This window comes from Mytilus edulis, chromosome 8 (assembly GCF_963676685.1).
Source record: "Mytilus edulis chromosome 8, xbMytEdul2.2, whole genome shotgun sequence".
Lineage (NCBI taxonomy): Eukaryota > Metazoa > Mollusca > Bivalvia > Mytilida > Mytilidae > Mytilus > Mytilus edulis.
Window position 1 is genome coordinate 77,604,349 of NC_092351.1, and position 17,015 is coordinate 77,621,363.

Below are 17,015 nucleotides of genomic sequence, written 5' to 3' on the forward strand. Positions count from 1 at the left end.
CACTTGTTTTTGATGGTCCTATCGATTCTGTTGACAGTTTTGACTTTTCTACTCTCAACACTACAGTTCAAATCGTATCAAACAAAAGTGTTCCTATTTATTTAGATGGTCGTTTGGTAAATCTGAATGCAAATATATTTGTTGCAAATTATTTAAAGCCTTCTTTTCTAATGAGAAAGATAAGAAGGATAGATATACTTACTCATTGTTACTGGAGGTGTGATTAGATGGTTGAAGCTGTTTATTTTCTCCTTGATAATATTAATGTACTTTTCGGCAACAACGTTTATCGACAGGTAGTAGGTATTCCTATGGGCACTTATTGCACCCCTTTAATATGTTTAATAGCAGACTTGTGTTTATATTGTTATGAATCACAAGTTATGACCAAACTCAGTAAAGACAACACTTACCGTTATCTTGAAGATACGTTAAATAATCAAAAGTATTCTCAATTAACTGCAGAAAGTAACACAAAGGAACTTACTATAATTAAATTGAATTTAAACGGTAATACCTGTCTTTTTCTAGATTTAGATTTTCGGGTTTTAACCGGAAATTCAACACTAAAATTTACAGAGACGATTTTTCGTTCCCTATTGTTAATTTTACCTTTTTGGAATGTGATGTTTCTTTGACACTATCTGATTGGTTTATATTTCAGAACTCGTTAGCTATGCCCGTGTCTGTTTTGACGTTGTTGTTTTTATTTTGAACGAACGTAATCTATGAAGAACTGGTAAACTATTTCGTTAATACAAATTACTTAATCACGGTGGGTATGGTTGTCCTGCGAGAGAACGTACTGTGCTGGTGATTTGGTCCTGACGGGTGCTGGTGGGTCCTGATTCTGTGCTGGTGGGTTTGTTTACATTGTATCAGAACGGCAATAAAACGACTGTTTTGTTGCTTAATTTTTCTCTGATGTGTCATAAGTACCATGCAAAGTATATTACAACAATATTATATTGCAAAAGTCGTGCAAGTTCGTTAAACGGAATTGTCCTGACGCTGTGCTGGTGATAAGAAAAACGGTCCTGGTTCTGTGCTCCTATGTCCTGGTTCTGTGCTTTTATATTCTAGTTAAAAGTGGCATATATTCAAGATCATTGATGCTGTACTGTTATTGACTTATTAGCTGTTGTCTGCTTTCTTGAAATTGACATTGTTGTGAATGTGTTTACTGTTATTATGAGAGAAAAAATACCCCTATTTTTTAATTTTTTTTTAAACTAACTGTAATCTTATTTATTGCCCTGTTAATGGAACCCTTTTTGTCCCCTTTTAAGATAAGAAAATATGTTACGATTTTCGGGATTACGATCATTTTGCAAGATCACCAAAATACGTTGTGATTTATACAATACTTATATAAAGTAGATGATGTGGTATGTTTGTTGTCAATGGACAAATTTCCATAAGAAACCAAAGGAAGTATGTGTTAACAACCATACGTCATCGTACGACCTTCAACAATAACCCATAAAATAAAAATGTAAAAGGTTTTGCATAAAAATGGAGAGCAAAAATATAGAACAAAGGACTTTCTGAGCGTTTGAATCATGTCTTTAGCAGCTTAAAACACATTTGTTTGTGAACAATTGAGTGCTGACTATAAGAATGACAATAGTATTGCGGGTTTGTTTGTTTGGTGTGGTTTTGGGGGGTGGGGGGGGGGGGGTGGGGGAGGGATGGGGATAAGTTAGAGCGAGGTTACAGTGAAAGCTTGGAATAGTTTCCCGTAAGATTTAAAAGTCTAAACGGTTATCAGGTATTTTTTTTTCTCGAAAGTTCGATAGAACACTAAAAAAATCACTATTTTATGAAAGGGCAGGCTGAATATGTCAGAGAATTAAGACGAGATAACCTAGAGAACACTAATAAAATATAGATTTCTTAGCTTTTTTATTTCAAAATAAATATTTTTGATAAAGAATTACGGGGGAGGAAGTGAACAATGTGTCCTTCTTTTCTATATATAAATATTTTTCATGAATAAAAATAAAATGTGCCTTGATTATAATTGAAAATGAGTAAATGGAAAAAATACCCAACTAAAATACACTTTTATTTTAATATTGGTAATATCACTAAGCTTTTAAGTTTTGTGTGTCAAATACACCATCTCTGTAGTAATGACTCCTTACTAAGATATTTCACTTCATTCATTTTTTTTCTGCATCTTTTTATATTGTGAATTCATAGAATTATTATACTAAAATGTAGCCTTAATTTATATTTAAAAAAAACTGAATCTAAAGCCAGATATATCAAACATTTTTGTTTCCATCTATCCGTTTTCTGGACTTTCACAATCAACAATAACACGCCTGGAAAGTAAAATGCGTACTCGGCTGTCTGTAATCGACCATTTTTAGACACCCCAGGCTCCTAAAAAAAACAAGCCGGGGTGGGGGTTCAAGGATGCAAATTAAGTACTTATATCAATATTTTATCTTTTCGTGTACGGTTTATGACCCCTCCTGTGGCCTGTCAATTCCGAAATGTGCAAACTGCAATAGTATCAAAACAGCACAGGCAATGAATAATAGAGATATAATTTTGTACATATATCAAGGGGAAACTTCTTGCAAAGCATTATTATTTATAGTTCATTATTGTATTTAGCAGAAAAAGAGAATTTAGTGAAAATAAAATCACTATTTTTGTAGAAAATTCACAGACCTTTGTACAGAGATTTTTGTTATGTTTAGCATGGAATCAACAGAATGGTTCATTACCGAGTAAAAAAAAATCAAAATGTCTATCTATCTTGCACATTTCAGAAAATTCAGATCAGATAACGAAACTGGTTCCAGCAACATTTATAAGCAATTTAAGATTGTGACCCTCACAGTTTCCATTCACCACAAATATTCTCGTTACAACGAATCATTTTAAATACAAAAATACGTGTTGCATGCAGCCTTTTGTTTATCTATTAATATATGTATACGGATAAAGTTATGAAAGGCAGCAGGGTCATCAGGGTGAGGAGTCCATGTCATCTGAAATAAATGCTAAGCATAGATCTAGAAAGCGACATATAATCATGACATTAAAAAAAGTCTCTTCTTTTCGACTTTTTTCGAACAAATTGACACATAAAATGAATTATATAGTATTGTGGAATTTTTAACTTATTTTAGATACTATATATTGTTATCTGATATTGGACGAAAGATGTTGCCCTTTTATGTTATTATGTAATACAAGTTCAGATCATTTGAAAACACATATTAAACAGCCAAATGGATGCACAAGAGCTAAAATAGGAGTCATAGATCCTGTTGGCAACAATTATCTGGCTAATTTTATTGATTTTGTAACATTTGTTTCAAATATGACCAACTTCTTATCCAAAATCACCAGCACCGTATCAGGACCCACCAGCACAATGACAGGACCCACCAGCACAGTATCAGGACATGAATAAATTGAGAAAATGCTAAATTTTAATAAATTGCAATGTTTTTTCACAAAATTGTTTTGTCGTGTGGATTGCGGTATAGAAAGCGGACTCTATGAGCATTTTTGTTTTATTTTTTGAGTTCGAGATTTTCTGAAAATGAGCATTTTTGTGTTACGCTTACTGAAACAGTTTAGAGGGTCATTTTTTTAATGGTTTATATATGAACCCATAAGAAACGAAATTGAAAAATCTCAACTGTTTTCTTCCATTTTTTATGAGTGAAAACGTCAAAAATCATCATTTTCGTCTTTGTTTACATTTTTTCATTGATCACCAGCACCCGTCAGGACCGAATCACCAGCACAGTATGTTCTCTCGCAGGACAACCATACCCACCGTGTTAATACTTTAAATATTTTTTTTATATAAAAATAAAGAATTGTTTTTTAAGTTTGGTTGTACCTGTAGAAAACATTTTTTTTGCTCAATGTTGAAGGCCGTAGACCTATAGTTGTTGATGTCTGTGTCATTTTGGTCTCTTGTGGACAGTTGTCTCATTGGCAATCATACCACATCTTCTATTTTATACTTAGATAAATTTGACTATATGTAGGTCTTTTAAGTTGATTCACCCTTGACTTTCAAATATTTGGTATTGAGAGTTCGTTCAAGAGATATCTAGTAAAGGGCTTCGGGCGTATTAAATTTAAAAGGTATTGTTGTAATTTTTTATTTTAAGCGTTCAGCAATATAACTCAATCTATCGTAAGTCAATTTCAGGAGATTGTATGAAATTTTTATGTGTCTGTTTTTCCCAGGAAATACCAATATGTTGGTTTCAGCGTCTCAAGCTTTAGTTCTCGATTATAATTTATTTTTATAACTTCGTTGAAAAATATAAATCATCAACACAAAATATGTGTATAAATTACACATATTACGCATTCATAATGCATTGTTTCAATGTTAACAACTCTCACCACATTTTTAAAGTATAACGACAATCAAAATTTTACTTTTATTTTTCTACATGCATTCGACAATTTATGTTGACATATCATCTTTAAGGTGTTTCTTAATTATTCAATAGGTCATTACATGTTTAATAAAAGAAGAAAAAAATCAACTTTATCGACTTGTTTAGCCATATCATGCTACATATGTACAACATGGAGATATTTGTCGAACTCGTCAATTGTCGTTTTCAAAACAATTACTGTCACTCGTTTTAGTTTTGAATTCCATCTCCTTAGCATCACCATGTTCTGTTATGTTCTATGCCGTCTTTATAAAAAAAAATGAATAAGACATGATAATATTGATTCATACAGATATTGATAATCTATTGAAACAGACATTAGGATTGATGATCGTAATGCTAAACATAACCTTTTATGACAGATTAAAATGAAGCAGCTGCATCAAAACATAATATTTTATGTTTTGACATATTTTGTGTCCAAGGTTTACACATGTTAAAATCGTATCAAATTTAGAAAATTCAGAAATGATATATTGTTCGAAATGAATGATCTTAAAACATTTAAAATGTAGGCTGATGGTCCTTTTCATATATAAAAGAATGTAAAGTAGAAATCGCGGAATAATATCTATCAAATGAATATAGTTGTGATTACACTTATTTTGGCGATATATAACATATATCATTATATCTAGCCACATAGATATACGTAAATATTGATAAATCAGCGAAAAGAGTGTTCAAAATTTAATAAGTATATTTTTTGTAGTTTATTTTAATTTTTTTTTTCAAAAAAGATTAAAAAAAGAGTATGATTCACGAGGCTTATTTTTGCACTGCAATTGGAAATCCCAATTTCGGGTCATAAAACGAAAACTGCACCAGAGAAATTGATAGCTCTGAGCTCTGATAATATGCTTTCAGATAAGAAAAAGAAAAAAATGGGGTCACCTCACTCGTTTTCATACTATAAGATAAAATTGGCCTGCTCTAAGTGGACCGGTTAAACCCCGCTCAGTGAAGTAAAATAAATTAAGTAAGAGGAGCACTACTTACAAGAAGGTTTTCTGAAAAAAATAAGTAAAAGGATCACTTACCAAAGATTTTTAAAAATGTACTCATCTCTTACTCTTCTTTTTAGAAATTGTACATCCTGTAAGCAACACGTGATATATGTTAGACGATATATATTTCTGTTTATGACGTGTATTTGTCAATTTTGCACTTTAACTGTCAAGTCGACCAAATATGACAACAATAAATACGACACTCTGAAGATTTCCAAAATAAGCGGCATTACTTTCTTGGTCACCATGTGTTAAAACCCCCTTGTTTGATTTGAATACGCATTACCAGTACTTTTTCCTAAATCTATGGTTGTGTTCATGGTAAACAATTCATGACCTACACGCTTGTTGTGGGGGTAAAACATTATAAGTAATTTCAAACACGATATACTATTTTAAATAATGTTCTGTTACTTGCATATACTATATATTTTTTATGTTATGTTCACCGGTATGTAAACATAACTTTGTATATCTGTTTATTATTATAAACGAGTTGAAGGTGTATACTATATTTAATGTTTTGCATTGGTTAGTTCAGAACTGACCATAGTATTAAATTAGGTAAATTCAAATATGTCATGCTATACTGTTGGTGGTTGTGTGAATTCAAGATAATGTAATTCGAAGTTCACTTTTTGTGCAAAAGAGTTTCTTTCTTTCCAACCCGAAAAAATGTTTTTTTTTAGTGTAAGTTTTCAATTGTTTGTGTATCTGCAGCTAATAAAAAGCTTTGCTACACACTGTCATGCGAGCGGATCTCATACAAAGTTGTTGAGCTTATTTTTTAATAATTGTGCTTGCAGTTATGCATGAGAATATAATGAATGTGTCTTAATTAGTTAGTACAAAGAAAGCATAACTATTCTATATTGAATTATATAAATATAAATGTGTCATGCCTTTTTAGATAATATCAAATGTAGATGGATGTTATTAAAATAATACGGAGCCCTGTTGGTCTCACACAGATTATAAAGTGTCTTTTAAAGTCCTGCGCTGAAGAAGTGTAAAGTCTAGCGCTGGAGATGTAAAGTCCAGCGCTGAAGATGTAAAGTCTAGCGCTGAAGATGTAAAGTCAAGCGCTGGAGATGTAAGAGCGGATAGGTACGTGGTCGACCTGAAGCGGGCTACCACGGGTCTCGACCGCGGGTAGGTACGTGGTCGACCTATAGCGGGCTACCACGGGTCTCGACCGCGGGTAGGTACGTGGCCGGCCTATAGCGGGCTACCACGGGTCTCGACCGCTGGTAGGTACGTGGTCGACCTATAGCGGGCTACCACGGGTCTCGACCGCGGTTAGGTTCGTGGTCGACCTATAGCGGGCTACCACGGGTCTCTTTAGAGGGCTACCGCGAATAGGTACGTAGTCGGCCTGTCGTGGGCTATCGCGGGTCTCTACCGCGGTACGTACGAGGTCGACCCATCGATGACTACGGCGGTACTCTAGCGGGTCTCTGCCACAGGTAAGTACGTGGTCGGCCTATCGTGGGCTATCACGGGTATCTACCGCGGTACCTACATGACTGACCCATTGATGACTACGACGGGACTCTAGCGGGTATCTGCCGCGGGTAGATACTCGGCCGGCCTGTTGAGGGCTATCGGGTCTGGGTTTGGGGTTAGGGTAGAGGTTAAGGTTAGGGTTAGGGTTAGAGTTAGTGTGAGGGTGAGACCTGCAATAATCTTACGTGCGGCTAACCGATGAAAAATTTTCACCATTTATTATTTTTTCACCGAAGATATTGTTTCTCCTCGAAACCCGCGGTAGTAATTTTTTTCTTTTTCCGAGGGTATAGTTTTCCGGTCTTCGATGGTCGAGAGACCCGCGTTAAGCCCGCACGGGTCTTACGTTCGGCTTCCTGATAAAAAATTCACCCACGTAATTTTTTTTTACCGAGGTTATAGTTTGCCAGTCTCAATGGTCGAAAAATTTATTACCGTGGGTATAGTTGGCCGGTCTCGATGGTCGAAAGACCCGCGGTAGCTCGCCCGCATCTAACGGGCGACTCCTCGATGAAAAATTCACCCATGTAAAAGGTTTTTACCGAGGGTATAGTTTGCCGGTCTCGATGGTCTCCAGCGCTAGACTTTAGATCTCCAGCGCTGGACTTTACATCTTCAGCGCTGGACATTACATCTCCAGCGCTAGACTTTACACATCTTTAGCGCAGGACTTTAAAAGACACTTTATAATCTGTGTGAGACCAACAGTGCTCCGTAGAATAATAACACGAATTAAGATTTGTCTTTGAAAACAAATCACCTAGACGAATGGTAGTGTTGTAATTGTTATAATTTTTCGACTTTCATTACCTAGCAAATATCCATTTACCTCTATGGATAAATATTACAGGTGCACAATGCAAGATATCAAAAAACTCAAAACTTTGATATAAAAGGAGTTTTCCTACCAGTTTCAATCTTGTCAATCAACTCAATAACAGCTCGTGTTTGGATATTATGTGCAACATTCTTTAATTGAATAAGCATTTCATGATGTGATAGTTTTTTGCTATGAACATTTCTCCACAGTATAAGCGCCTCGAAGGCTTGCTGCAAAAGGTCACTACAATAGTCTCGTTCTATCATAACAACATCGGTGTACTTCATTCCTAAATCAAGAAAAGCTGTTTGCCAATTTTTCGAAAGCCGATACGCAATTTCTTTTAATGCCTTGTCTGTTAAAAGTTCTGAAAAGAATAGTTAATATCCTTTAACTCTACTTTCCGCTATATAGATGACGTTCTTTCACTAAACAATTCAAAATTTGGTGACTATGTGGAACGCATCTATCCCATCGAATTGGAGATAAAGGATACTACAGATACAGTTAAGTCGGCTTCATATCTTGACTTACATCTAGAAATTGACAATGAGGGTCGGTTGAAAACAAAACTTTACGACAAAAGAGATGATTTCAGCTTTCCAATTGTGAACTTTCCATTTCTAAGTAGCAACATTCCAGCAGCACCTGCATACGGGGTATATATCTCCCAATTGATACGATATTCCCGTGCTTGCGTTTCCTATCATGATTTTCTTGATAGAGGGTTACTGCTCACAAGGAAGCTATTAAACCAAGAGTTCCAAATGGTGAAGTTGAAATCATCCCTTCGTAAATTTTACGGACGCCATCACGAGTTGGTTGACCGTTATGGAATAACCGTTTCACAAATGATATCGGATATGTTCCTTACGTCGTAACTACAATCCCCTTCCCTTTCATGAATGTGACCTACCGAATTAGACTATTTACCGGATTTGTAATCACATAAGCAACACGACGGGTGCCACATGTGGAGCAGGATCTGCTTACCCTTCCGGAGAACCTGAGATCACCCCTAGTTTTTTGTGGGGTTCGTGTTGTTTATTCTTTAGTTTTCTATGTTGTGTCATGTGTACTATTGTTTTTCTGTTTGTCTTTTTCATTTTTAGCCATGGCGTTGTCAGTTTGTTTTAGATTTATGAGTTTGATTGTCCCTTTGGTATCTTTCGTCCCTCTTTTAATATACACGAATATAAGTTTATAGCACCACTATATTCTATCAGATAAAAATGAAAGTGAATACGAATTAAAAATATATAGTTTAGTTTTTATATCGTTTTTTGTCAGACCATATGACACTTCCTAAATTTGTGGCAGTGCTCGCCAACTTCGTATTATATTTTCATTTTTTTTAATCGAACGTCACTGCTGAAATTGTTATAAAAAAACAAGCATAGAGTACACTATTTCAATAGTGATTTCTTTTGACATATTTGTCATTTTAGTATAGTTGACTCAATATTCGAAAGCCGTACGGTGACCTATATTTGCTTAAAAATGATTTAATTTGGATTCTGTCGTAATATCCGTCTCATTTGCAATCATGCAACCTTTTTTTTTATTGGTTAGAAAGTATTTTTTTTAAATTCTTTATCAGTTCAAAGTTTGATAAACGCGATATATGTATTATTTGTTGCGATGTATGTTTGTTCGTGGCATTGCCAGTGTTTAGTTGTTTTTTAAGAATATTATCATGTGTGTTATACATAATTATAATGTATATGCGAAAACAAATAATGATACATTTTGCGTCCAAAGCCTTTCTTTTTGGATTAACTTTACGAAAGGTGTAACCAAAACATTTGATATCAACAATTGGTATGTAATACATATAAACGGTTTGAGCTCTCTGATCAAAATCTATCCATCGAACCTCAGGTGAAATACTGAAATATTTTGAATCACTTCGAATCTAAAACAGGATTAGCACAGACACAGAAAGTTCATAACACTATGTTAAGATAACGAATACAATGATCATATAAACCTATAATCAGATTTTCCGAATTCATATTATATACATATTTTTATTTGTATCCATCTGTTGAGTTACGCCTTGATTTTTATAGTTCGTCCTTATGCTGTAATGTTACACCTCTGTCATAGGTTCGGAAGAGGTTTGTGATCCCGCTAACATGGTTAACCACTCAGTAGTCGGTGTGAATGTGTCTGCCCGAAGTCAGAATCCTGTTATTCAGTGGTTGCCGTTTGTTTTTATGTGTAACATATTTTTGTTGTTCATTTTTTTTTGTATAACGTAGACCGTTAGTTTTCTCTTTGTTCTGTTTTACATTTGTTCTTTCGGTACATTTCAAAGCTGATCACTATGCGGTATGGGCTTTGTTTATGTTTGTAACCTATAGATGTTAAATTTTTGGGTGATTTTGTCTCTTGTGGAGAGTTGTCTCATTGCCAATCATATAACACCATTTTGATATATGTACTTTAACGTGTTAGCTACGTTCTATAATGTTATCCTTTCTGTATTTGTTCGACGTACAATTTCAGATATATTATACTTCCAGTAGGCAGAAGATCTTCAAATCAATGTACTCACTTTTTAATTATAACAAACGAACTAGCTGACTTGTGTGTTCGATAGAAATGTTAACATTCGAATCAATTATGTGGAAATACTTTATATTAGATCTGGCAGTTGACTTAAATTCTATAATTTTATTTGTTTTTTACCTTCTACAGTTAATGTGTAAATTGAAAAAAAAATGACTGTACCTTTCAGTACTGATTCAATTAAATAGACAATATCCTTTCTGTCAATTGAAGATGATGCCTGTTTCAATTGTTCTACCCTTTTAAGAGCTGGTTCTGTTGACGTCTGTGCATCTCTCCATGATATTAGCGCTTCAAATGCCTGTCGGTGAATATCTCTTTGATAATTTCCTTCTATTACTTGTATTTGATTGTGTTTCATGTCCAAATGAAGTAACAGATTTTTCCAATCGGGACCCAATTCATGTGCTATTTTGTTTAACATTCTGTCAGTTAACGTCACTGAAAAAAACCTTACACATTATTCCGAAAAAAATACAGGTAAAACATTAAAAAAACGCCGCAATTTGTGCAAAGTAACTTAAGAAAAACTTTAACAATATCAAATCCCTCCAAAACTGTCTAATTTTTCGGAATAATAAAAAGAAACAAAAAAGTTTATGGAAGAGTTACGCTATAATTGTGGAACTATATTGTTTTTTTTTATACATTTATATAATATAAGCTGAATAGTATACTAGTCTAGAGTACGTGGATCGATGCAATTGCTGGTGGAGTTTGTATTCCCCGAAAGTAGTCAGCACTTCTGTGTTGACATAAACTATCATTTATGTTGTCAACATTATAAATTAACTGTTTACAGAACTCTACATTTTTAGCATTGCTCTTCAACTCCGTAATTTGACCTTTTTAACTTTTTTTTTATTTGAGCATCACGTGTCCTGTGAAGACAAAATGCGGGTCTGGCGTAAATACAAAATTTCCACCCTGGTATCAAGTATTTATTTAGTCGTATTCATATATACTATCGTATTACTTACATTGAGCACGATCAGAGGTATTACATGATGAGTATTTAAATCGTAGTTCAACATAAAGACCTGTATTTAAAAAAAAATGCAAAATGCACTTATCAAGTTTTAACTTCAAACCACACATTTATAAAATGTGTATAAATTAAATGTGTCGATTTTTACAACAAATTTGTAAATAGTATTTTATAAAAAAATGATCAGTGTGAAAAATGATATTTAGCATTAAATTACTGTGTACCAGAATATTTATATTAATAAAAATTTAAAAAAGTTACAGCATATTGCTGTATCGAAATAATATTGTTATTTTGCTAGGTAATTTCATTATGGCATGATTTTTTTTCATGTATTTTGTTTATTGTGGAACTTACTACTATTGCAGCGAGGATCAAGCCAAGATTCACCAACATCATTTTCAAAGAGTCCTATACTCATTTCTTTTGATTTTAAATTTCTGTAAATAAAATCAATATACATTGCAATCCACCATTTTCTACATTAGAACATGCCTGTACCAAGTCAGGAATATGACAGTTGTTATCCATTCGTTTGGTGTGTTTGGACTTTTGATTTTGCCTTTTGATTTTGGATTTTCCTTTATGAATTTTCCTCGGACATGTCGGAGTTCAGTATTTTTGTGTTTTTACTTTTTACTCATACATTGTAATTAAAAATCTTTTTGTTACCATTTAATATGAATTGATATTTAACAAAATCGTCATGTTTTCGCATTTTAAGAACAAATGTATCGAAACGGTGATATGGAACCTATATCTATTCCATACTGAAATATATTAAAACAGCTGTAATCCCAATTTTACTGTCCGTTGTAAGAATCAACTAGGGGAAACATTTCAGTATGATGATAAAGTTAGAGAATACTTTTCAGACAATCCTCCAGTTTATATTCAATTCATATCAGTTGATATTTAACAAACAAAACGTTACTATCAATAAATAATTTAAAAAACACATGCAAATTCATTAACATCAACCTTGAACTTTGACGTATCAACGCTCCATCCATAAATTTTCTCCCCTCCGAAATATTTCATTTGTATAAGTATCATTTCTAGTAGTCAAGGAGATTTTCAGTTACTATCTGGTATATTTTATCAAAACATAAAGAGAATAAACATATGTCTACAGTTCAAGGTGACATTATGAAATGTTTTGTTGAAGTTTATTGAACCAACGATATTGTTGAGATAAACTATTCTTCAGTTTTACTAACAAAATGTTTGATAGCAATTTATGAAATATTGCAGTAAAACAAAATCTTTACTTTTCTCATTTATCTCATAAATGTTTTTTACAAAGTAAAGGAATCGTAAATACAACTTCCTAGTTATGGTCATTCACATATCTTATTTCGTTAAAGAACCATGATGATAGTGTTCCTCATAACAAAAAATCCGAGAATGATATAATTAAAATGCTTGACTTGTATATCGACATCATATTTGTTGAGTTGGTGGATTGATATTTCGACATTGAGTATTAACATGAGAAAATAACTGTGCATCACTACTTCTCGATTCGCATTTGAACTCAAATGAAGCAGAATAACATATAACCTTTAAAAAAGCATCGTGTAATATATATTCATATATGTAAACTTCATTTTTATTGGTATTGATTATGTCCTGTGACCCAATAACCAAACGGTCAAACAAATGCTTACATACTATTTATCCAAAATATTCTATCGAAAGTAGAAGTATGTATATATTGATAGTTCCATTGATAGTTACACAATCAATAGACTTCAAACTGGAATCTATTACTTAAGTGATTTATTTAGTTTCTAACCGCCAACATTCAACTCGTCATACCTTTTGTTTTATCAGATAAAGTATACATTCGAAGGATTGTGATTGTCTATATATTGTATAACAATCATATGAAAAACAGATTACAACAGCAACTAACCTGCAATTATCAGCGCTAGACAAATTTAAATTTGTAAAACCCTCGGTGAGCAATTCCTTTTACATTTGAAAATGTATCTGTTTCAAATGGATACCTATCGTATCACACATGATGCAGTGGTGATTTCTATATTTGAAACCTGCTTTTACCTACCATTTTCTACATAAAAAATGCTTGTACCAAGCCAGAAATATGACAGTTGTAATCCATTTGTATGATGTGTTTGAGTTTTTGACTTTGCCATTTCATTAGGGACTTTCTGTTTATATTTTTCTCAATGCTCAGTATTTTTGTTGTTTCACTTTCTATATACATCCAAAGATAATAATGATTGCGAAACAAAATTTGTAGGCTCACAGCTTCTTGAGATCTTCCAATTAGTTTTCATATTCTGTTTTCTCTTTCTCCAAAGTGTGAATTATGTTGCTCTTTCATTAATTCTAGAGATAAAAATAAACAAATAAACAAAAATATATATTGAATTTTTTTTAGATGTCTTTGATATTTTTGATCGACTGAAATTAAAACAAAACATATATATTTGAGATGTGTATGACAACACATATTGTTTAAAATATTGAAAATGACTTACGGGAAATACAAAGATACACAAATGTAATCGATGTTTTTGTTGTTTTGTCATTGCAACCGATATTGTTTCAGACATGCATGCCAAAAACCCGAGTACATTATGCAAATAGATAAGAAAAAACAATATTCCAATCTAAATAGCATACATTTTAACAAAGCAATACATATAATATATGATAATTTTTGTCTATTGCTGAATTTGTCGTGTTGATTTGGAAAAAAAATATTCGATGCTGCTGTATTATTAAATACTTGTTACTGTTGTTCAATATAGATTCCACCACTGCATCGAGTGTGATACGATATTTATCCACTCGAGACAGTTAAATTTTCAAATTTAAAACGCGAGGCTAGCCGATCGTGTTTAATTTTTAAAATTTAACTGTCCAGATAAATATCGTATTACACGAGATGTGGTGGTGAAATTTGTTTCATTAATGATTTTCAAATACTAAGCAGGCAAAATTTTTTCTTCTTTTCGAGTGATCTTCAAAATGAGGTGTTCTGTCTACGTCACGTCATCAGACATGGTCGTCTTTGTTCATCCCGTCACAATAGGCAATTCAGAGGAAAGCAAAACAATTTGACGTCATAATTGGAAGAACTGAGATCAATCGAACAAAACGTTGATTATTTTTGTTTATACAATGGGTGCAGATAGGGGTAAATTGACGAAGAATTAGAGAAATACTTATATCTAACGGTGTAAATCCGACAACACTATATTCACCTAAATTTTTCAACTGATAAACGATTGCTTGGTAAGAACAATCCGGCCCAGTATTGTTCAATCATTAACATTAGCAAATCATTTACTTATATATTATTGTGGGCCAGATATGTATTATATCGCTGTGAAAATTATAGTTTTTTTTTAAAAGCGATCAAGAGTGCAACTACATGTTCACTTCTTGTGTAGGTGTGAATATTTCAGTACTAACCTTAGATGAATTAATTAAATCCTCATGTCATAATAAAAGTATAGGAAAATACTGATCTGAAACGTTTTTTTTTGTTGTATTTCATCGATCATGTTGCTATTTCCTCAGTTCATAAAAACTTGTTTATAGAAAAATCGAAGCGTGTCAGTGTACATCAATATATACACTCCGCCATAAGTTAAGCACCACCCATATTTTTATCAATAAGAAATTTTCAAATCCAAAAATTCAATATTTTTGAATAAGAGTTAATCGTGTTGACATTGGTAAAATAAAATGTAAATATTGTGCAGTATAAAAAAAAAAGTTAGGGTTTTTTATGCTTTCTGCTTTGTGAAGGGAACTTTCAAATTTACGTTAAAAACAACAAGTTAAAATCCCTATAACATGTTTTAATTTGTTGATCATTTTTATTAATATCAAATAATGATACAGTTTTGAACTTTTTGGAAAACAATCAAGTATACATTTACTGTCAATTAAGGTTCATAAAGTCAATATCGTGTATAGCTTCCGCGCTTCCAGTAGAGATTCAATACACGTCTCCTCATTCCTTGCACAAGTCGTCGTAGCCTATACTGTGGAAATCTCTGCCATTCCTGTACCAAAGCGACCCTCAATTCTGGTATTGTTGCACATTTTGGTTGTCTCTGGTTAAGTTTACGGCCGATAAAGTCCCATACATGTTCAATTGGGTTCATGTCAGGTGACATGGCCGGCCAAGGTAAAGTGTCTTTTGATCCCGACGTCAGGTATGCGTTGACAATTCGTGCGCGATGAGGTCTCGCATTGTCATCTTGAAAGACTGGTCTATCAGCTAACGCGTGATTGTCAAAATGAGGCGATACAATGGTGTTCAGGATGTCATCCCGGTACCTTTGTCCATTCAGGGTACCGTGAAGAACATGCATATCAAGCTTACAGTCATGGGAAAAACATCCCCATACTGTTACACCGCAGCCACCGAAAGCTGTTGTACCAAGAATATTTTCCCCGATATGCGGTGTTTCTTTCCCTCCAAACACGTGCTCTGCCGTCGACGGGCTTCAGCAAGAAACGACTTTCATCGGACCAGTGAATTCTTCTCCAGCTGCGTAAAGTCCATCGGCGATGGTTCCTAGCCCACTGTTGTCTTGCTCTACGGTGTCTTAAAGTTAATTCCGGGCGCTTTATTGGCCTCCGAGCCCTTAGAGGGAAACCTACGTATCACAGTCTTTACTCTACCCCCAATAGGCCAAAGTCTACGACGCTGATCAGCAGACGAGAAAGGTTTCAATCTTGCTTGCCGGGAAAGATTTCTGTCTTCTCTGGGAGTAGTTTTACGTGGTCTGCCTGCTCTAGGACGGTCTTCAACTGACCCTGTCTGTCGGTATCTCTGCACGAGCCTGATAATCACAGTGTGGTTAACACCAAAATGGACCGCTATTCTAAGCCAACTTAGACTTGTATTTGCCATACTTACAACTTGCCAGCGTTCCGCAATACTCAGTTTGCGTCTTGCCATCTTAAAAATTTGATATCAATGGCTAATTCAAGTGCGAAATGCACGTGCTAAAATCATTTGTGTTGAGTCAAAAATAGTAACGCGAAAAACACACAAGACAGGTTGTTAAAACTGGTTTTGAACAATCAAAATGTAATCGATTTACATTTTACCTGTATCCAAAAGTTAACCGTTTACAGGTTTAATATATAGTATTTCTTTTATAAAAAAAATAATTAAGAAAATAATTATATCGAAATTAAATTGGGTGGTGCTTAACTTATGGTGGAGTGTATAATTTTGATAAATATATAGACAATATAAGAAAGTATATATCAAAATTAATTAACATGATATGTCTCATTTATATCTTGGTAAAAGGTATGGTGTACATTCTTGGAAAATGCCTATATGTCTTATTGTGCTTCTTTGTTACATATTTGTTTGTTTTCATAATGATTAGAAAATTAAAACAACGTGAACTGCTCTACCCCTATTTTGACATGTTTACCTATTATTAGGTCTTTCCACTTTTCCGTGGAAAGACCTATTGGTTTTCTTCTGATTATTATTATTATTATTTTTTTTCTTCCGCCAACTTTTTGTTCCTTCGCAATTTTTTTGTTTCGCAAGATGTCGCTTAGACATATGGTATATGATATCGAACAGTTATTACGCTTTTGTAACTGACACCGCGTAACCAAAATCTTTTCAATGTAAGAGTTATCTCCCC

The 17,015-nt window shown here is 33.6% G+C and overlaps 1 protein-coding gene across 1 annotated transcript; it reads right to left on the reverse strand.

The window, feature by feature from the left end:
* Window positions 1-4,482: 4,482 nt before the first annotated feature.
* LOC139486322 (uncharacterized) lies at window positions 4,483-11,944 on the reverse strand. Its single transcript, XM_071271186.1, has 6 exons — window positions 11,707-11,944; window positions 11,342-11,401; window positions 10,524-10,802; window positions 7,876-8,154; window positions 5,492-5,547; window positions 4,483-4,696 (listed from the first exon to the last, which is right to left on the reverse strand). The coding sequence occupies exons 1-5, from the start codon at window positions 11,810-11,812 to the stop codon at window positions 5,513-5,515; spliced, it is 759 nt and encodes a 252-aa protein (XP_071127287.1). The 5' UTR covers window positions 11,813-11,944; the 3' UTR covers window positions 4,483-4,696; window positions 5,492-5,512.
* Window positions 11,945-17,015: the final 5,071 nt, after the last annotated feature.